Source organism: Bubalus bubalis, chromosome 8 (assembly GCF_019923935.1).
Source record: "Bubalus bubalis isolate 160015118507 breed Murrah chromosome 8, NDDB_SH_1, whole genome shotgun sequence".
NCBI classification, from domain to species: Eukaryota; Metazoa; Chordata; class Mammalia; order Artiodactyla; family Bovidae; genus Bubalus; species Bubalus bubalis.
The window spans coordinates 118,572,152-118,592,991 of record NC_059164.1 but is presented as its reverse complement, the minus strand read 5'-3'; the positions used below and the strand labels follow the sequence as shown (position 1 = coordinate 118,592,991).

The 20,840-nt window shown below is 58.1% G+C and overlaps 1 protein-coding gene across 1 annotated transcript in view; it reads left to right on the top strand.

The window, feature by feature from the left end:
* PTPRN2 (protein tyrosine phosphatase receptor type N2) overlaps nucleotides 1-20,840 on the top strand; it is a 611,408-nt gene that overhangs the window by 199,560 nt on the left and 391,008 nt on the right. Inside the window, exons 4-6 of the mRNA XM_025291953.3 lie at nucleotides 182-284; nucleotides 7,870-8,023; nucleotides 18,863-19,220. Coding sequence (XP_025147738.2) covers nucleotides 182-284; nucleotides 7,870-8,023; nucleotides 18,863-19,220 — 615 coding nt within the window. The remainder of the gene's footprint in view (nucleotides 1-181; nucleotides 285-7,869; nucleotides 8,024-18,862; nucleotides 19,221-20,840) is intronic.

Here is a 20,840-nt window from a genome sequence, read left to right as displayed (position 1 = left end):
TTCTGGTCTAGGGCGGAGGGCTGGGGTTTGATAAGGAGAAGAGCTTGTAAGAAACCGCAGAGAGGGGACTTGGCTGATGGGTGAGACTGCGGGAGAGCACCCGCAGCTGTGCCTCGGGGACCGCGGCATGGCCTCCGGCTCAGCCTCCAGGCTAACATGGTGCCCGCCACTCTCTCTCCAGGTCTCACGTGGCAGGATGACTCCACCCAGCGCATGATGGCCCGGGAGCTCGCCAGCCTTCCCCAGACCCACCCGCGCCACCCCGAGGCGTCCAGCCCCGCCAGGTAAAGTGAACCTGTTTGTGTCTCTTCCTTGGCCCGTGTCCACCAGCCCTCTCCTTGTTTCATGGAGCAAAGAGCCCGTCTCTCTGGTGTAGATGCTCCGGGAAGTTGGGATGTAGGGAAGGGGAAGATGGGACTCCCCCCACCACAGGGTCCTGGCCCCTGGGGAGGGTGTGAGGGGGACCCTTCCAGCTGGTCTCAACAACAGACGTGCCCAAGGGTCTATAACTCTTCCCCGGACCCTTAGAGAGTTTGTGTCTCCAGAGCCTTGGTTAAAAGCAGGAGGGTCAAGAATTCTCATTTCCCAGTAAGAATTTATGCTCAGTTTAGTACAAAAAGCAAATTAAACCATGGAAGCAGCGTTCGGGCCCCAGCACAGCAGCTTGTGAGAGCCGGAATTGTTCCACCTCGTCGTCTCCGCACACATGCGGAGGGTGTGGCCGCTTTGCCCACTTGTGCAGGAGGACACCAGCCTGGGGAGGGGAGGGGTGGCCCATGGGCAGCGTGTGGGAGCTGGCTGCTGTCCCCAAACTGACGGGCGGCTGCTCCTCAAGGTCAGACAGCAGGGAAGGGACCGCCCCTTCGGCTGAGCAGGGAAGCCCACCGTCTGCCCGCAGCCTCGGGTAGAGAAATCCCAGTGCAGAAGCATCGGCCTCCTCCTTCCTGCTCAGTCCGTCCAGCAGAGGGGCAGCCAGGCCACCGGGTCCTGCAGACTCAACGTGCCAGAAGTGAGAGCACATTCACTGGGCGGCCCTCCCCGGCCAGGCTGTGCGCGTCTTGAGGGGAGGTGGGAGCTCTGCCTTGTCATCCTCGTCAGTCTGTTGAGCTTCATCAACGAGAACCTGCCACGGGAGTCTGTTCTGCAAAAATAACACTCAAAAGGCAGTCAGGCTGTCCGTTTTCATCTGGGCAGGTTCACACTCTTCACGCTGGTCTTTGAGTGATGCATGGGCGCTTCACACAGCCCGTGGCGCCTTCCTGCTGGAGCCGAGGCTCCTGAGCGGGCTGCACTGTTCCAGGCAACCTCGGACGCCACCGAGGAGGCCGCGGCGCAGGGAGTCGGGAGTGCCAGGAGACAGAGCAGAACAGCTCCCCCGGCTGGACAGGCGCCGAGCGTGGGGAAGGCCAGGTCGCCATCACAGAAAGAGTGTTTCCAGAGAGAACGCCCGAGAAATCAGATGAGGGCCACACCCAGGTGCCACGTTCTTACCACTGCTGATGCTGTCATTTAAAACAATTGCCCGTTTGCTGTGAAAAATAACGTGGCTTTTTAGATTACAAGTGAGATGAAAAGTTTAAAAACACACATGTGAAGAGGTTGGAGTTTTCTATATGAACTTCCTGTGCACGATCTGTGTCCATACAGAAGTGTTTCTGTGTGTTCCTGGGCTGTTTCTCTCCATATGGAGGCTTCTGTGTAAGGCTGCAGCTCTTCGTGTGCCCCGTTCTGGAGAAGCTGATTTGTGGCCTGTTCTGCCCATGAACGAGGTGTGGTCGCCGGTGGAACTGTGCTCATAGCCTCCTGTGCTGGACGGATCATGTTTTTCTCGAGGGTACTGAACCCGAATAAACCAACCATCTGGTTCTAACGGCAGAGCCTCGTGCCAGGGGTGGCACACCGGGATGCTCCCCAGTAGCCGCCCCACCATACTCCACCCCGGGAGACGGGCTTCCTGGCAGCCAGCAGGCGCTGGCCTCAGGCTCGGCGGGTTGGGGTAGACTCAACCTCAGCTGGCCTCAGGCTCGGCGGGTTGGGGTAGACTCAGCCCCAGCTGGCCTCAGGCTCGGCGGGTTGGGGTAGACTCAGCCCCAGCTGGCCTCAGGCTCGGCGGGTTGGGGTAAACTCAGCCCCAGCTGGCCTCAGGCTCGGCGGGTTGGGGTAGACTCAGCCCAGCTGGCAGGCAGGGCTGGCAGCACAGTGACCTTTCTGCCAAGGCCACGGCCACTCGGACCCCAGGTCTGCCTCTTCAAGCTCTCCCTCCCTAGACCCGGCCATTCTCCGCCATGAGCCTGCGGTTCTCCTGGTCCTGCCGTGTCTTTGCAAGCGGCTCCCTTACTGGAGATGCCGCGCATCCTGTTGGGCATCTGCTGATGACTCAGCAGCCAGCACGGGAATCCTGGCTGCCCAGGCTCTCCTTCGGTGTTTGTCAGGAAACAAACATACACGTGGAATGATGCACATGGATACGCATGGAATAATGTTCCTTCTTTTCAAAAACCTCCTGCTAAATTTTCTTCAGTGTTGAATTTTCTGCTGCCCAGTATATATTTTAAACGATCTTTCTGTGTGGTTAAATCCCGTACCACTCCCATTGTCTTCTCAGATCATTGGTGAAATATGCTCACAGGTCTCACTGTGCGAATTTGGAGGCTTCACCTTTCTGCAGAGCACTCTCATCCTTTCCACAGGGATTCCCAGATGTGTTGACTTCGTGTGATCACAGTACTGTGTAATCACTTAAAACTTGCTCATTGCATGCGTGGTTATTACACTTTGCCATCGACGTCTATCTTTACCCTTTAACACAGTTTATAAAAAGAGTTATCTCCTGGATTTTCCTCTTTCTACTATCATTACATTTACTGTTTTGTTGTGTTTTTTTTTTTTAATGAAACTCTTGAGCTGAAAGTTTTGTCCTTATCTTTTCATCACTTGCGGCTGTGAGTTCGCCTGCGAGCGTGGTTCTGGCGTCGTCCTGCGATGTGGACAGGCCCGTTTGCCCGTGTTCTCGATTATCTGCCCCTGTAGCTGTGCACCCTGTGGGAGCAGTAAGTGCAGGCTCGCATTTCGTCCTAGTCATGTGTTCTTTAGACTTTAAATTACTGTCTACTTTTACTGCATTTTCATCAGAGAATGTGACATATTCAGCTTTTTCTTTTTAGAAATTTGGGATTTCTTTGTGGCCTAGTTTATACCACATGTTTATTAATTTTCAGTGGATACTTAAAAACCTTGTATCCACTATTTAAGAGTACACATTTTTATAGATGGTTAGACATAAAATTTATAACTATGTATAAATTATTCAGAGTCAAATTCTTTATTTATATTTTGATTTATTGAAATGTCTCAGGCGAAAACCTTATCTGCATTTTTAATGTACTTTGCTTCACGCAGTTGGGGTTCTGACACCCAGCCCAGCTCCCGGCATCTCCTCCTCACTGTGGACGTCAAACCTGCTGCGCTTAGATGGAGCCTTTGTCGTTTTTATTGCTCTTTGTCTTGATCCCACTTTTCTACGATTGGTATCGCCACGCCTGTGTCCTCTGGGTTCTGCTGCCTAATTCACCCTCTGAAAGCCTGCCCTTCGGATGCTCTGATTGGCAGGTGGCTTTTATAAACAGTGTCACGTGGCATTTTTAGAGCCCCTGGGGCATCTCTGTGCGACCCCTAACTTCTCTGCCCCTTCTTCCCCCCGTGACCGTGACTCTGCTTCCATCACCTTTGGCGTTTGTAGCCGAGTCTCTCAGTCTGCGGCCATCGCCTCTAGGCTCTCCAGGTAGGTTTTGAAGCGACAGGTCTAAGCCCCACCTCCGTCCCGGCGCACCCTGGCAGCTGGCATGGACTGTCTCGGGGGCGTCCAGCCCAGAGCTGTTGACTAAAGACGGAAGGAGCAGGTGGACGATCTCGCGGCACTTGGTTACTGCAGGACTCATCACAGTGACCGGAATCCTGCCCTTCGTTCCTCAGAGCACGTGACTGAGCTGTGAGCTCTGCTTCCGGGAAAAATAAAATGATTAGAAATAACCATTTCCAAAAATAAATGATGGTTAGATAGGTTAGGGTTGTGGACAAAGGGAGTGAGAGCCAGGCTGCGGCGTGCTCTCTGCAACGATTCTATTTATAATTCGGAGTCTTTCCTCCAGCAAACTGGGGGACAACGTAAAGCAGCGTGTGTACTGGAGCCTGAAGGTCAGAGCAGGGGTGGGAAAGTGACCAGTGGAGACAACACGCTTGGTCTTCCGAGGTAGAAAACAGACTCTTACTAAGCTTTGATCCGCTTCAAGAGAATGACGGGGCGGAAGTCAGGCTGCAAGCTGATTCCCGCGACCTTCGGCTTGGCGACGCCCGGCCCGTCGCTGTCCTGCGTTAGTGTGGCAAACGCTCCTCCAGCACAGACCCCCGGGAAGATGAACAAGACAATTTAAAGGCACATTTATGAGGTGGTTCTATTTGCATTGATCAGCAATTAGTGAGAAAAACAGACAAAGTACCAGAGACGTAAACTGATTCAGTTAAATCACGCTGACCACACGGAACATGAAATTTCATCCATTAAAAAGTGGTCAGGTAAGCGGTGGCCGTGGTTTGAGATGCAGAGAACTGTGTGGCTCCGGATCACTTTCATCCTATTACGTCTGAGCCAATGTAACTTGAAAAGGCTTCAGAAATAATAACACGACACTTTTGTTAATTGTGATAATTAAGCTCAAATGTGGAGATTTTCTGTAGGTCCTAGTGCGTATGAAATACACGCGGGTATCGAGCCCCTCACATCAGTGGCCTGTTCTTGAGAACCAGACTGTCCCTGTGAAAAGAGTGGCCAGGAGCCTGTTCTCCGTGACCCCAGGTGGGGAGGCACACCCACCTGCGCCCCGCGCACCGCCTGCGTGTCAGTCGCTCAGTCGTGTGCGACTCTTGCGACCCCGTGGACTGTAGCCCGCCAGGCCCCTCTGTCCGTGGGACTTCCAAGGCAAGAAGACTGCAGTGGGGAGCCACTCCTTTCTCCAGGGGATCTTCCCGACCCAGGGATGCAACCCAGGTCTCCTGCACTTCAGGCAGATTCTGTATCATCTCAGACACCAGGGAACATTCCTAGATTGTGTCTAAACCACAGTAAAGACCCACATGTAGGTAACAGATGTTTGTTACCATGTGTAGGTAACAGTCACGCTTGGAGTAAAGTACTTAAAACATTGTTCCCTGATCACTGAAAATGGATATGGTTGTTAGTAACACAGCCTTACCCAACACCTGCAAAACATACAGACACACACGTGTGGCTACATACATGTACACACTTACGAACACACAGACACGCACACAGATACATACACACAGACACACACACTTAGATACATACACATACACATTTAGGGACACAAACACACACACACAGACACACAGACAAATAGACACACACACCTAGATACATACACATACACATTTAGGGACACAGACACAGACACACAGACAAATAGACACACACACTTAGATACATACACATACACATTTAGGAACACAGACACACACACACAGACAAATAGACACACACACTTAGATACATACACATACACATTTAGGAACACAGACACACACACACAGATACATACATAGTTACACAGACATACACACTTAGATACAAATACACATTTAGGAACAAAGACACACACATAGACACACAGACACACACACAGACACATAGACACATAGACACACAAGCACACACACGTAGATACATACACACACTTAGGAACACAGACACACAGATACACACACATAGTTACAAAACAAACACACACACTTAGACACATACACACTTAGGAACACACATACACACACATACACACAGGCACACACACACAGAGACACACAGAGACACAGACACCTAGACACACACACGAGACGCGCTCATAGAGGCAGCTGGGCTCTGCCTGCGGCTTCCAGGCACAACCCGAGCTGGCGTCGTCGTGAGACCCAGCGACGCGCCAGGCCTCGATGACGGTCAGATCCCTCCTCTTCAGGTTGCTGTCTGAGAAGACACCAGGCCAGGGGGCAGGGGGCTGGGCCCTTGAGCCCAGCGAAATCCTGCCTGGGCGCCCAGGGAGCTCCCCTCTGTCGGGCCTGAGCTGTGCAGACTCTGGTCCCGGGGAGCTCGGAGAAGGGGCGGTGGTGATAACAGGCTCCAGAGCCCTGACCCTCGGGGCTCCGGGGCTGGCGACGGTCTCCTGCAGGAGACCCAGGCAGCGGGCAGTCCCCTCTGCACACAGGCTGCAGGCCGCCTTCTGGCCGCAGAGCGAGGCCAGCCCTGCTCTCAGCTCCCGGCGCGCAGAGGCAACCCGTTCTCTGTCCCTCGCCGTGTCCACGGCCTTCCCGCATGCCCGCCGCCCTCCCCGCCTGGCTGGGAGCGCCGCAGGCCCATTTCTGCCCGCCCTTTCCTGCAGGTATCACGACTTTTACCATACTTGATGCATTTGCAAGTAAACATGAAAATCCAGCTGTTCCTGAAAACCCACGTCTCTGCAAACACAAACACCAGGGGAAGGACGGGGGAAATGAGGCAGTCAGCAGACGGGCACTCACCCTTGGCCCGGACTGGGAGCGCTGCCTCTGCTGGGGGCCGGGCTAGCCTCCTCCAATCTCTGGGGCACTTCCAGCAGTTAATGCGAAACAAGCACAGGTGAAACCCAGCGTTTACTTGTGTGAGCGGCAAGCGCACGTGGCAGCTGCGAGGACGCCGGGGCCTCCGGCCGCAGTTTGCGGCTCTTGGTCGCTGCGCACCCGTCCGCCGAGCGCCCACAGAGCGCGCTGTGAGCCGTGTGCAGCCGCGTCAGGAGCCTGCCCACTCCTGTGCCCACAGATGGCATCTGCAGTTGTCCGAGTCCAACGGGGGCTGAGTACTGTGTTTTACATGATTTTAAAATGCATTGTCATTAAAGAAAAAGGAAACGGGACTTTTTTTCCCGAGTTAAGTTCATGACCTGCGTCACTGCCATTCACCGCAGGCAGCCATCGGTTGTCCTGAACTCACCCCCAGTGACAGCGGAGTCTGGTCACAGGGCTGCCCTTCTGGTGCTGGAGAGGTGCCCTCTGCGAGGTCAGCGGTGGGGACACGGGTTCTGCACTAACTCGGCGTCACCTGATCTACCACGTGTTTCCAAGCTCATTCGTTCAGCGGACACTGTCTCCAGTGCTGACAGTGGCCGAGGCCCCGTGCAGATTCTCGGGAGAGCGAAGAGCAAGAAAAGCCACGAGAACAGGCCCCTTCCTCCAGGCAGCTTCCCGGGATTGCTGCCTGCCTTTTGTGGTCGCACTGGGGCGCCAGGAGGGCCCGGGGTCATCTCCCCGTCAGCTGACTAGCAAGCCGATGCCCTGCGGACCCGTGTTCCCCTCTTCCAGGAGGTGGGTGAGCACGACCTTCTCACCCCGTGTGCCTGCTCCTCGGCACCCGGCGGGGAGTGGAGGGACGGCCGCTGACGGAGACAGGTCCAGAGCAGGGGGCGGCGGGCCCAGGGCTCGCCAGTCTCCCCTCCCTGCCCGGGAAGCCTCTTTGCCGCTGAGGTTCTCCCTGCACTTAGTAAGTCCTGGCCGACTCCCCATTCCGGCTTGTCTCTGCCCCCAGTGGTGGGGCAGCTGTTGAGAAAGTAAGTCAGGGTTCACTCACCAGGTCCCCCTGTGTCCCGGCACCAGGCTTGGGTGCAGACAGGGCACCACCGTGGGCGGTGTGAGTGGCGGGTCGGGCCCTCGCCGCCTGGCCTGGTGCCTGCGTGCCTGCACAGCCCTGCTGCCCCCCTGCCCGCTGTGGGCCCTGTGGGCGGAGCCGGCACTGTGCCTGAGGACCGCCTGACGCCTCCCTCTCCTTCCCAGGAGCCCGAAGCAGAGCGTCCCGGACGAGCGGAGCCTCAGCCTGGAGGGTGGCGTGCTGGCCGAGGCCCTGCAGCGCTACCTGCCCTACCTGGAGGCCCTGTCCCAGGCAGCCGCCGCCAACGCCCTCCCGGAGCTGGACAGGCCACCTGCCCAGGTGAGCCTCGCGGCCCTCGGGTCGGGGTGGTGACCCTCGCAGCCCTGTGCTCGGGGTGTTTCGTTGTCCAGGCACACACACAGGACGTTTCCCGTGCCTGCGACCCCTCTGGACTCTCCCCCCGTGTCCCGGGCGAGTGGGGGGCAGGGTGGAAGGACAGGGCGCCTCCCCGCCCCCTGGAGGGCCTGTGTGCACCCTTGTCTTCCTGCGCCCCCCGACAGCTGTCCGTGGGCACCCCTCCTTCGGGGCGTCCTGTGTGCCAGCTGTCAGGCCCTCGGGTGGGAGTTCCTTCTGCAGCAGGGCCAGTCTGCTCTGGAGCCCTCTGGGACTCGAAGCCCATGGAAAAGAACAGTTTACAGACGCATCGAGCAGTCTCGTTACCTTCTGGATGGGAAAGGAGGTGTGCTTTCATGACAGCCGGTTAAAGCGGCGCTGCCAGCTGTTGACTTGCCTGGGGGAGCAGGGCCTAGAGGTGGCGTCTGGGGCCCTCACGCATGCTGAGGAGGGGCTCTGGGGCAGCACCAGGTCCGCGTGCTCGGGAGGGCGGGCTATGTGACAGCGCACCCCGCCGCCTGCAGAGCTTGGCCTCGGGTCTGACCCAGAGGCTGCCCGGAAGGCGGATGAACACCCCCAGGTTCGGTCAGGTCACTCCCCAGCCCCGCCCCAGGCTGCGCGCCGGCACCCCGGGGCGGGTTGGGCTGCTCCACCACGCTGTGTCCCTCCAGCCAGCTGTGCGCTGGGTGTTGGTGGCAAACACGCCCCTTTCCGCAGCCTGTTCGTAGCCCCCGGAGAAGGGGCGCTGACTCGGTTCCCCAGGTTCCGCAGCCCGAGCAGCCCGCGTCAGCCCGGTTCTCAGCCCACTTCTCAGACCCCTCCCGGCTTTGGGCTCTGGGGCCCGTGCAGGGCGGCTGTGTGGGGCACAGGGCGGCCGAGCGCAGGCCCCGGAGGGGAATCGCACAAAGAGGGAGGGTCTGCATCCCCACTCCAGCCCTTGGCCCCCTGCTCCAGGGAGCCGCCTGAGCGGGGCGGGGTGGGGGGTTTGAAAGCTGTCCTGAGAGCCTTCTGCAAGCTCCTCGGCGCAGGCCGTGCCCCTGCTGACCCGCCTGCACTGACTCTGCTTATGTGGTGGATGCGGCAGCCCACGCCAGCGTTCCTGCCTGGAGAATCCCGTGGACAGCGGAGCCTGGAGGGCTGCTGTCCATAGGGTCGCACAGAGCCAGACACGACTGAAGCGATGTAGCACGCATGCGGTGCTGCTGAGGCGAGCACCACACTGTGTATTTCAATGTTAAACTCGGGTTTTCCACCTTGCACTTTCTGTGAAGCAGACACCGAGCTGGGTACCGTGGGGCTGCATCGACGCCAGGACCCTGTCCTGGGGGCCGGCAGAGGGCAGCGCAAGATGCCTGAGGTTCCGTCCTCCGCTGGTGCTGTGCCGCCTTGGGAGGCCGCTCCCCTTCTCTGTCCTCCCGGGTCCTGCCGTGACATTGGGCAGTGATGGTCCAGACATCAGTGGGAGGATGAAGCTCTCAGCCCAGGGCTCAGTTCATTGTAGTTTCTAGAAGTAGGCATCCCTGTTTTAGAAGCAAAATGAAAACCAGGTCAAGTCTGAAAGCCATCTGCTGGATGCTCAAAGGTGTGTTTGGCTCCATGAGAGACTCACAGGGGCGCGGCCTGCTTACGAAGAAAATCTGATCTGTGCCCCCGCCTGCCCAGCACCCAGGGGCGAGGCCGCTGCCCGGCACACCGCCGGCCGGATGGACTCCGTCTCCTCTCACAGCAGAAAGCCAGCCTCGGTCCTCGCCTTCTCGATGCTGGGGATTTGAGAACGTAAAACAGAAATCATCTGGGGCTCCCTCCAGTGGCCCGGCGAGTCTTTACCAGCCTGGCCTCGGCTCCGGCCTTAGGCATCCCGACTCCGTCGTGGGGACCCTGGGGCAGGTGCCTGGGCAGCGGGCACAAGCAGTCGGTAACGAGCGACCCGCATGGAGTGTGCGCGGCGGGAAGGCGGGGACGCAGCGCTCGGTCAGCGACAGGCGTGGGAGAAGTCTGAGTGGAAGGCGTTCCGGTGAAGTCTCCCTGCGAAGCAGTTGGACAGGCCTTCCTGATGAGGTGTTGGCAGCCCCGAATGAAGCCTTGAGCCCAGGTCCCGGGCGGGTGCGGCGGCTGCTCAGCTGGGCGGCAATGGCCGCCCATGGCGGTCAGTCCTAAGCCCACCGGCCCGTTTCTCATTCAGCTTTGGGCACTCTATGGCGTGAGCTCTGTCTGGCACCAGACCTGGAAACACACGTGGGGCAGCCTTGCCCCTTGGACCTCAGGTGGCTGTCGGCACCCAGGAGACTGGGGTTAGGGGTGACGGCGGCCCGGTGGGGCATGGGAGGTGGGGCCTTGGTCCTCTGGGAGGGGCCCTGGCGACGCCCAGGAGCGCGGGCTCAGCTCTGCCCGCCTCTCGGGGCCCAGGCTCTGACCCTGGGATGCCCGCAGAGCCTCAGTGCCCACCCCAGCTCAGAGGGCCCAGCACTGGGTGGGCTGTCTGGCACCCGCCCCATCGAGGGGGAGCCACCGCCCTCTGCTGGCACCGGTCGTTCCTCCAGGGGCTGAGCCCTGCTGCCCTGGGCTGCCCACGAGACGACGCCCGTGCCCCAGGCCTCGCTCTGTCTGAGGACACCCGGCTGCTGGCACGCCGTGGTCCTGTCCAGCCGCCTCCAGCAGCCGCCGCCTGCCAGCAGGTCTGGCTTCTGCGGTCTTTGAAAGCCCCACCAGGAATGGCGTGCCTGGGGTCCTGCCTGGGCCGTGCTGGGTTCTGCTGCTGCTCCTTGCGGTCCAGCGAGCCCTTCCCCTCTCAGAAGCGCCCAGTTTGAACAACGGACTCTGTGCTCGTCTCACCATGCGGCTGTTTGAGCATGATGGTCACAAGGATGGTTCAGAAAAGGAGCACTCGGCGGCTTAGGGCTCAGGTATTTTTATGCTGTGTTGAGATAGCGGCTTCTCAACATTGGCTTCTGGCTCAGACGTTTTTATTCTGTGTGAGATAGATGCTTCTCAATATGTTAAAAAAAAGTGCAAAAGTCTAGAAATTATCTTCTGTGTCCAGGGTTTGACTGAGGAGAAAGCCCTGGTCATCTCTCCGATGAGCTGATGTGGACTCGGGTGTGAGAAGCGTTCGTGCAGACCCGGCCAGGGCTTTGGGCAGTGCTGGCCGTCTCCCCACCCGTCAGCTGATGACCTACCTCAGTGGGAAGCGTAAGCTTTCGACACTGGTGATGCAACCAGTTTCCAACGGATTACTTTATGAATCATCTTTTCCGTGTATGTCATCAAGCATGTAGCTGTCATGATCGTCAGAGAAGAGCTCTGAAATTATGGTGCCAAACTGTGTTGTTTAGTACTAATGACTGGCTGAACTTGAGCTGGAAGGGCACGTGGGGTCAGGGGCTTCCCAAAGGATAGGTGTTGGACGAACACTCAGAAGTCAGCAGTTGAAGACGTTTGGATCATCTCAAAGGGCAGAACGTCAAGAGGCCACCCCAGTCCACTCTGACAATAGGAACAAGCGAGGTGAGCTGCTAAACCATAGCCTTAAAGAAAAAAGCCCACGGAGCTGAGAATACAAAGAGCCCTGAATGAACTAAATTCAGAAAGGGAGGAGATCCTTCTAGGGAAGCAGAGACCGCAGAGACTTCCCTGGAGGCAGGGACCATGGGGGGAGACGGGGGAGAATGCAGCTGAGGTTTTTAAGGAGCTGTTTTCAGTGGAGACCAGTGTGAGGGTAGAGCCCAGAGTCAGGCTGCACAGAGCGCCCAGTGCCCGAGACGGGAGCTGGGAGACATCCTTCCAAGGGGCGCCAAGCCCTGCTGAGCACACCTCACCCCTTGAAAGCTTTGGACGAGGCAACATGGTGGAGAAAGATTGATGTGTAGAGCGCAGAAAGCCAGGAAAAGAAGTGTCTTGCACATGTCGTGTGGGGCTGTGAATCAGAGAGAGCTCCAGGTTCAGAAAGCTGGCGGCTGTCTGCAAAGCGCGAGGCGGCGCTGGAGGCTGACTCCAGCTTGGACCTGAGCCTGAGCCTGCCCTCAGCATTACTGTGGGGAGGAGTGACCGAATCTGACCGACTCGGCAACAAAGTCCACACCCATTTCAGTGACAGATTCCATGGACTCAGACAGAAAGAAGACGGGTTAAATATGATTTGCTTTGGTCTCCATTGCTCATTCATGCAATAATCAAGCGTACAATCCCAATTATGTATGACTGACCCAACATACAATCAAAAGTCGGGAGACCCGTGAAGGAACAGCAAAGCGTCACTCTGGTTGAGAGAGCAAAGAGTTGATAGGAGGAGACCCAGGTATGACTCAGGTGTTGGAATTATTAGAAAAGGACATTTCAATAAGTAAGATAAATATGTTAAAGGATTGAGTGGGAAAGGTGAAAAAACATAAATGAACAAATGGAAAATTGCAGCAGAGAGATGGAAACAGTAAAAAAAAAAACCAAATGGAAATGCTAGAAATTAAAGGAAGGTCAGAGGTGAAGAACTCATTTGAGGAGCTTAATGATAGACTAGCCACGTAGAGAGATGAATCAGTGAATTTCAAGTCAGGTCAGTAGACATGGTCAAAAATAAAAGAAAAAAATACAGAAAAAGGGTGTGAAATGGAGCAAAGCACCCAGCACAGGGCACAACGCCAAGTACTCTGACCTGTGTGGTTGGAACCCTACATGGGAAAGAGAGGGAGAGAAGGAAGCAGAAGAAATGGCTACAGAAATAGTGGCTGGTGTTTTTCCAAAAATTGATAAAGCGAATCAAAACATAGATGCAGGAGACCGACTGAGCCTCAGGCGGGATAAATACAGAGAAAACAAAATCTAGGCATATCATAAGCAATTGGGGGAAAACCAAAGATAAAGAGAAAATCTTAGTGGTATCCTCAGGTAAACAGATGCCTTACATCCGGGGGCTGTTGATAAGGACGCTGTCTCACATCTCGTTAGCAGACCAGACAACAGTGGAACCAACAGAAAGGGCACAAAACCCCGTCGCCTTGGATTCTGCACTGTTCACAACTGTAGGGGAGCGGGAAGCACCCGAGTCTGGAACACTCGTGCCTCGGACGCACTGAAAGACATTCCTCAGCTTAAAGAAAGTTGACGCAGAGACGCCAGTATCTGCTAAGGGGAAGAAAAGAACCAGAAATAGTAAATTGGCGAGTAGCCAGGAATGAGAAACCCACATAATATTTGTAAATTTCTGGACAAAAACAATTGGATGTTTAAGGCAAAATAATTAACACGGACTGTGAGGTTTTTAGCTTATGTGGAACGAAAATATGTGATGGCCAGAGCACAAACCTCGGAGGAAAACTGCAATTAGGTGGGAAGCACAGGAACTCGGGCCTGGAGCTGTTGTTCAGCTTTCACATGTTTATTTTTTAAGCCAAAGCGAGGTCCCCAAGTTGCCTCCTCCAGACCCAGCTGAGCGCAGTTCTGCATTTTCCAGCAGGCAGCTTGCTGGTCGGGCCGCTTCCCTGGGGCTCTGCCTGAAGCCAGGCCTGGGGCCGAATCCCAGCTGGGCCCCTCCTCCCCGGAGAGCTTGTCTCCTAATCCAGGAAATGAGGGTAGTGGTGTCTCTAAGGTCTGTCTAGTCAAGGCTATGGTTTTTCCTGTGGTCATGTATGGATGTGAGAGTTGGACTGTGAAGAAGGCTGAGCGCCAAAGAATTGATGCTTTTGAACTGTGGTGTTGGAGAAGACTCTTAAGAGTCCCTTGGACTGCAAGGAGATCCAACCAGTCCATTCTGAAGGAGATCAGTCCTGGGATTTCTTTGGAAGGAATGCTGCTAAAGCTGAAACTCCAGTACTTTGGCCACCTCATGCGAAGAGCTGACTCATTGGAAGACGCTCTGATGCTGGGAGGGATTGGGGGCAGGAGGAGAAGGGGACGACAGAGGATGAGATGGCTGGATGGCATCACTGACTCGATGGACGTGAGTCTGAGTGAACTGGGTGAGTTGTTGATGGACAGGGAGGCCTGGCGTGCTGTGATTCATGGGGTCACAGAGAATTGGACACGAGTGAGCGACTGAACTGAACTGTGTCTCTACACAAGGGTGGCTGAGAAGGTCAGAAAGAAGGGAAACACGTCAAGTCAAAGCCCGGCCTGGCCCTGGCACTTGGAAAATGCCACCCATGCTGTGACCGTCATCCCGAGTCCTCCGGGCGGACCCTGCAGACAGCATGCCTGCCACCCGCCTCGGGCTGACCCGGGCGCACAGGAGGCGGCGGCTGCCTGCTTCGGAGCATCCCCTGGGCCTTCTGACCACAGGCGTGAGGCCGTGGGTGCAGCTGTGGAGGCCGGAGCGGGAGGAGGGTGTGCTGGAGCAGAGGTGAGGGAGGGCCGGGGTCGGGGGGACACCACACACGCTTCCTGTCATAAGTGGTCTTCGAGACCAGTTCCAAGCTACTTAATGTGACACCATGGGCAGAGGTTCGGAACTGAACACCCAGGCTTCGCATTGCTGTAAGCCTCCTGCGGAAATCGTCACCCCTGTGGTTTGGAACTTAATACCCCTTCAACCTCAGATTTCGTGAGCTCTAGAAGCTGATAGCAGAGACAGCACAGGCACCGTGGTCACAGAGGGGCCAGCGTGAGGCTCCGGACGGAGGACGCCTGCCCTGGTCACAGCGCTGCCATGGTCAGAGAGGGGCCAGCGTGAGGCTCCGGATGGAGGAACGCCTGCCCTGGTCACAGCGCTGTCAGTAGGAATAACATCTGCAGGCCACCAGCGCGGGCAGTGGGCAGGGCAGCTGGAGCCTGAAGTGTGGGGCGTTGCCAGCCCTCCACTGTGCTGAGAGACCAGGAGCAACTGGCCAGCATTGCCCTCTATGGCCTGAGCGCAAGAAGGCAGTGCGGGCGCCTGGTTAATGCTCTGGAAGTGGGGGTCCTGCGGCCCCCTCCAGCCCCCAGACCTTGCCGCCGCCGGTGGCACCGTGGGCCCCCTCGTTAGGCAGCCTGTGGACAGCCCCAGCGCTCCTTGCTTCGTCACGCCCGCAGCAAATGTGTCTTGATCAGCATGCTTGTCAATGCTGCCTTCAGGCTGTGAGACAGACTGGAGGAATGGTTTGTTATGTGGTCAAAAGATGGCCCAGTTTGGGCTTCCTAATTTGTTTTGGATGCTTGGCACAAGAGAATATCTGACAAGCGTGAGTGACCAGTGTATACACGAAAATCTCCTTCACTCAGCGTCGGCTGGCATGTGGCACCCGAGAGCCTGCAGGCTCTGGCAGGCTGAACTCGTAATTGAGTGATCTGGGACTGGGGCCGGCGGACTTCCATGGGAGGAAGGAGCCCGACGTTCGGCTCCAGGACCCCGGCCCCAGCACGGCTCGGGGCAAGGGGAGACGTCCAGGCAGGGAAGCGACGCGGACTGTGGCTCCAGGAAGCGGCCGTGGTTTTCCCAGCTCAGGATGACTACTGCCTTCCAAACTGCCTGTCACCAAACCTCTCTGATACTCTTTCCACGACCAAGTCTGTGACTTGACTCCATTTCAGTCGGCAAGCTGTTTGAAGACGGGCCCATGTTTGAGGCGTTCTACCCCCCACCGCCCCCCAGCCCAGAATGTAGAACGTGGTCCAGAGCTCGGCACACAGCAGCCGTGGTGGCTGCTGGTCGCGCTGCTGGTGGTGGCTGGAGCCTGGCGAGTTCTCCTGCTTCTCAGTTGCTGATCTCCTGATTTGGGCAGCTGCTGTCTTAACGATTACTCAGTGTTATCTTAGGAAACCTGAGGTCATAGGTCTGTTGAATTGAAGTTTAAAACACCTTCAAAACAGGGCTTTGAGAACTGTCCCAGAATCTTATTGACTCAGAGGTGCGAGTGCACAGAGTCCACCAGATCGCTGCCCCAGGGCTTGTGCCCGGGTCCCCGAGTCTTACAGGAGGCACAGGTGTGAGATGGTAAAGAGAGCGACATGACTGGTGTGAGCGGGCCGGGGGCTAGCCGTGAGGAAGCGGGAGCCCCTCCACGTCTGTGCTGGGTGCCACGGCCACCCCCACTGCACTTGAGTTAGACGACCCATTAGGGCAAAGGCCACTGAGAGCAGAAGCGGGATCCCGAGCCAGGGGCCAGCGCCCTCCGCGCGCTCGCTCAGTCAGGATGTGAAGCCGCAGGCGGGGGGTGACCGTGAGGACACTCCCTGCCCCCGGCCCGTGCTGGCCTGGGCACCCGGCCGCGGGGTGCACGGTCCCCGACACCAGGGCCCCCACTGTCCCTCACAGGACCCGGTGTGACTTGGGAGAGCCGGCGTTTCTATTATTTCAGTCTGCCTGCTAAAACCCTCTCTCCCTCTTCACCTTAACTTGGCTCAGAGCACACAGGACCCCACAGGCTGTTCATCGCGGTCGGTCCCGGAGCTCACTGGCTTGATGGTCACTCACCTGGAGGGCCCGCGGGGCCTCCACCCGCCTCTCCACCGACCGTAACAGAAGGCCCTTCGAGCAGAAGCTGCCTTCGCACATAGAGAGCCGGTGCTTCTGGCAGGTTGATGAGCCTCTCAGAGGCTGTCCAGCCCCACGCTGGGACCCCAGGCGTTCCGAGGCAGCCCGCTCAGCGGGAGTTTAGCTGAACTTGAGATTGAGCCTTGGGCCGTTTGTGCAGGAGTGCTAGACGGCTGTTTGCTGTGGAGGCGTCTTGTCTCCTCCCCTCCTTCTCGCCCTTGTGAATCTTTTCTTCCTCTAAAGGAAAAGCAGTTGACTTCAGCCAGCACCTGGATGGAGTTAAGCATTTTGATGACAAGTACAGTTACATCCCTGGCGGCTCAGCTGGTAAAGAATCCACCTGCAGTGGGGGAGCCCTGGGCTCGGTCCGAGTCGGGAAGAGCCCCTGGAGAAGGGCAGCCCACTCCAGTATTCTTGTCTGGTGAATCCCCATGGACAGAGGAGCCTGGTGGGCTGCAGTCCATGGACTCGCAAAGAGTCGGACACGACTGAGTGACTAAGCACAGCACAGTTACATCATTTTAGAAATAAACGCAATGTGACAGATAGTGGTCAATCTCCTGTAACAGAGGAAAACCAACTGTCAAAACGTCAAGTGATTGGCTGAGCTTCCTGCGTGAGAAAGGAGAGCAGCTCGCAGAGCACCAGCGGTTCCGGGTCCAGGCTCGCTGCCCCCAGATCTGTGCTGTGGGCTGAGCCCCCGTGTCATCGGTAGAAACAGACAGCAGCCTTGGGAGTCTGAACTACCGTCGTAGGTTCAGTGGTGGCTGCATGTCTTAGCTGGGTCCCCAGGCATGTACCCCTGGCCCAATACTGTGCCCCGAGGGAGGGGCACGTGGAGAACGGGAAGCCCGAGATTCTGAGAGCTTGCGGCTCTGCACCCCACCCGGAGCGCACGGTGAAAGCCGCGCCGAGTCAGACCCTAGTGGGAAATTACTGTTTGTCCATGAAATTTTGATGACGTGTCAGAGGCAGGACACTGAGACTTCTAACGTTTGTACAGCTGCCCTCGAGGTGAGGAAACTGGGCCTTGTTCTGTGGGCAAATCAGAATGTAACGAGACCACATGCTCCTGGGAGAGTGTCCTGAGTGAGGAGGGAAGGCAGGGGAGGCCAGGGAAAGGCCTGGATCCAAGCTGTGTGTGAAACCAGGCGCCCCGGCAGCGTCGCCGGTTGGACAACACTGTCAAAAGGATCAGATTCAAAAGGGGTTTCAGTGACCAGCGAAGAAGGAAGCTGCAGAGAAACTGACGTCAGACACGGGGTGCAGCCCTGGGGAGCCCCTCTGCGGAGCCACAGCAAACCCCCGGGGCAGGGAGAGGCCTAGGCGGACCTTCCCCACCGAACACACAGCGCGGGAGAAGGGGTCGGCGTCGTTCCGCGGCGGGAAACGCAGACCCGACCGGCAGGAACCTCCTCACCGCGCAGGGCGGCCGAAGGCAGACAGTGCTCACTGCCCCGCAGGCGGGGACGCGGTCCGCGGCTCCTGCACAGTTAGCGCAGGGCCACCCACCGGTCAGCCAGGAGGAAGAACCCACGTTCACACGCAGGCTTGTACACGGCTGTTCACAGCAGCGTTCCTCACATCGGCCCCAAAGCGGAAAGAACCCGAAGGTTCCCCAGCTGATGAATGAAAACGCAAGCGCGTTCTCTGTCCTTAGAGCAGAGTTCAGGGGTACCAGGGAGCGCGGCACCTACCGCTGCCTGCTGGCGCGCCTGGGGTGGGCATGCTTGGGGCGAGAAGGGAGGCAAAGTGACAGTTGCTCAGTCGTGTGGGACTCTTTGCGACCTCACGGACTACACAGCCTATGGAATTCTCCAGGCCGGAATACTGGAATGGGTAGCCTTTGCCTTCTCCAGGGGATCTTCCCAACCCAGGAATGGAACCCAGGTCTCCCGCGTTGCAGGCGGATTCTTTACCAGCTGAGCTACAAGGGAAGCCCGCTCCTTGCAAGAAGCAGACACCAAAGGCTGCGCGGGGCTGCCCTACAGGAAGCGTCGGAAAAGCATACGCGGGAGAAGGACGCAGGACGCGGATGAGCCGCTGCCTGCGGGAGGGGAGCCGGGAAGGGGTGCAGGTGTCCGGGCGGCAGACAGGTGGTGTCCGCGCCGCTCGGTGGAGGCGCTGAGCACACAGATGGGTCGAGGATCGCGGCTCGAGGGCTGCGCTTCAGTAAAGCTGCTGTGGAAAGACTGCGGGAGGACCGCGGACGCGCCCGCCCATCGGTGGAGGCGAACCTGGGCGCGCTTGGGGTTCTGGGACGTGCCTGCGGCCCAGACCCGGGGCCACTTCGGGGCGTGGCTGGCGATGGGCGCTCACCCGCTGTTTGTCCCCCGCCCCTGCAGGGTGAGGACCCCCTGGCCGACAGCGTGCTGACCTTCGTGGCCCAGACGTCCGCTCTGACCTACGCTCCCGCGGCGCGCGCGGACCTCGCAGGGGGCCGCCCCCTGCGCACGCTCCGCCGGCTCCCGCCGGACGAGCTCAGCCCCAAAGTGGCCGGCGGGGTGGACAGGCAGCGTCTGGTGGCTGCGCTGGGCGCCTACGCGGCCCGAAAGGCCCCCGCGCCCGCCAGGGACAGCGACCCCGCGCCCCGCGGCCTTGTGCGCGCGCCTTGGAGAGCGCCTCGGGTCCTGTCGGCGCCGGCGGACCCCCAGAGATGGCCTTCGCCTGCGGACCCCAGGGACGCCCCGGTCACAGACGATGGTAAGCATCCTGCGCCTTTTCGGGGGCTCCAGTCTTTCTCTGGCACCTGCCTAGGCTGGACCTTCGAGGGTCTCTTCCCCTTCCCGAGGCTCCCCCTTAGAGAGGGGCGGGGTGTGGGGAGGTGGCCAGGCTGGTCCTGTGGGGAAGGGGCGTCAGACTCAGGGGGCTCAGTGTTAGGTCTCCTACCCTGGCAGCCTCACTGTTCCCTGGCCTTGTTGATGAAGATGCTGGGGGGAGGGTCACAGGCCCATCGGCCCCACGTGGTGTCTGCAGGGTTGACTATGAAGGGGCGTCACTGTTTCTCACGCCTCCCCACTCCCGTGGGCAAGCTCACGCTCAGCTGCTTACTCTGTGGGTATCACGGGTCCCCAGGAGACCCCAGCCTAAAATGAGTGCTGTCCCAGTTGCTGGAGGGAACTTGGGCCTGTGAAGTGACCGACGCCCAAGCCACACCCCAGCACCCTGGTGTGAATCAGCCCCGCAGTGGTCATCCCTGGGGGACGGATGACCGCTGGCCTGGCCTGGTCTCTACAACGCCCGGGGCCCTCATCTCTTCTAGCAGCCTTTCCCTGAGACCGTAAAATGTAAAGTGAGATTGCGATCAAGTCTGACTTCTCCTTTGAAGATATGCAAATCATAACATCAAGCAGGTAGCAGATTAAAAAAAACATGGACTGCGAACCTGTTCGGGTTAGCGCTCCCCCTGTGAGCAGAGGCGTCATTGAAGCCACTGTGAGTCCCCTGTTGCCCACGTTGTGCCCTTCAGCTGGTGGCTGTCTCCTCAGCCCCACTTTGTCCAGGCGGCCGCTGTGGGGCTGCAGCTGGAGGGGGTGCAGAGCTGTGACAGTGGGCAAGGGTAGGTGGTTATCGGCCACTCCTGTCTCGGGGAAGAAGGCACACTGGGCTCAGGTGGCCCCTGCGGGTGGCCTGCGGGGAGCGGCTCCTTTGCTCCCCACGTTCCCCTCCCCTGGGCTGTGCCCGCTCTAAACCGCAGGCTCCCTGGGAACCCCTCTCACTGGCCTTGACGCCTCCCGCTGCCCGTCATTCCCCAGCACTGTGCTTCCTGATCTGGCCCCGCTCAGCACCCATCACCACTGTCCACACGCTGCCGACGGCCAGCCCGGCCCGCGATGGGCAGGCAGAGGCTTGTGTGTGGACCCCTGCCCCTCTCCATGGTGCTGACGCCAACGCCCCTGCCGCGTGTGCCCACCCCGCCTACGCGTATAAAGTCTGAGCGCCCCTTCTCTGGCTCCTTCCTCATCGCCCCCAGCTTACCACAAGCCCCGTTTGTCGACTGCCTCTGCCCCGGATGTTGGAACCGGGAAGACAAAAATACCGTCTCAGGCGGCAGGTGGCCGGCTCCGTGTGTCTGTGGTGCCCCCCGCCCCGGGGTCGGCTCCACCCCCCATCACTGGCCCCTCCTCGCTCCGCACACCCCTAGGTGCGGGGCTTCCGGAACACCTGCCGGAGATGCTTCTCCTCTCTCCCGTGACCCTTACTACTGGCATCTTTGGGTTGTGGTTTTTCCTGTGCTAAGCTGCAGTGTCGGTTATCTTTTTATATATGTTGTCTTCCCGGCTGCACCGTGTGCTTTAAAGGGAGTCATGTAAGATGTCAGTC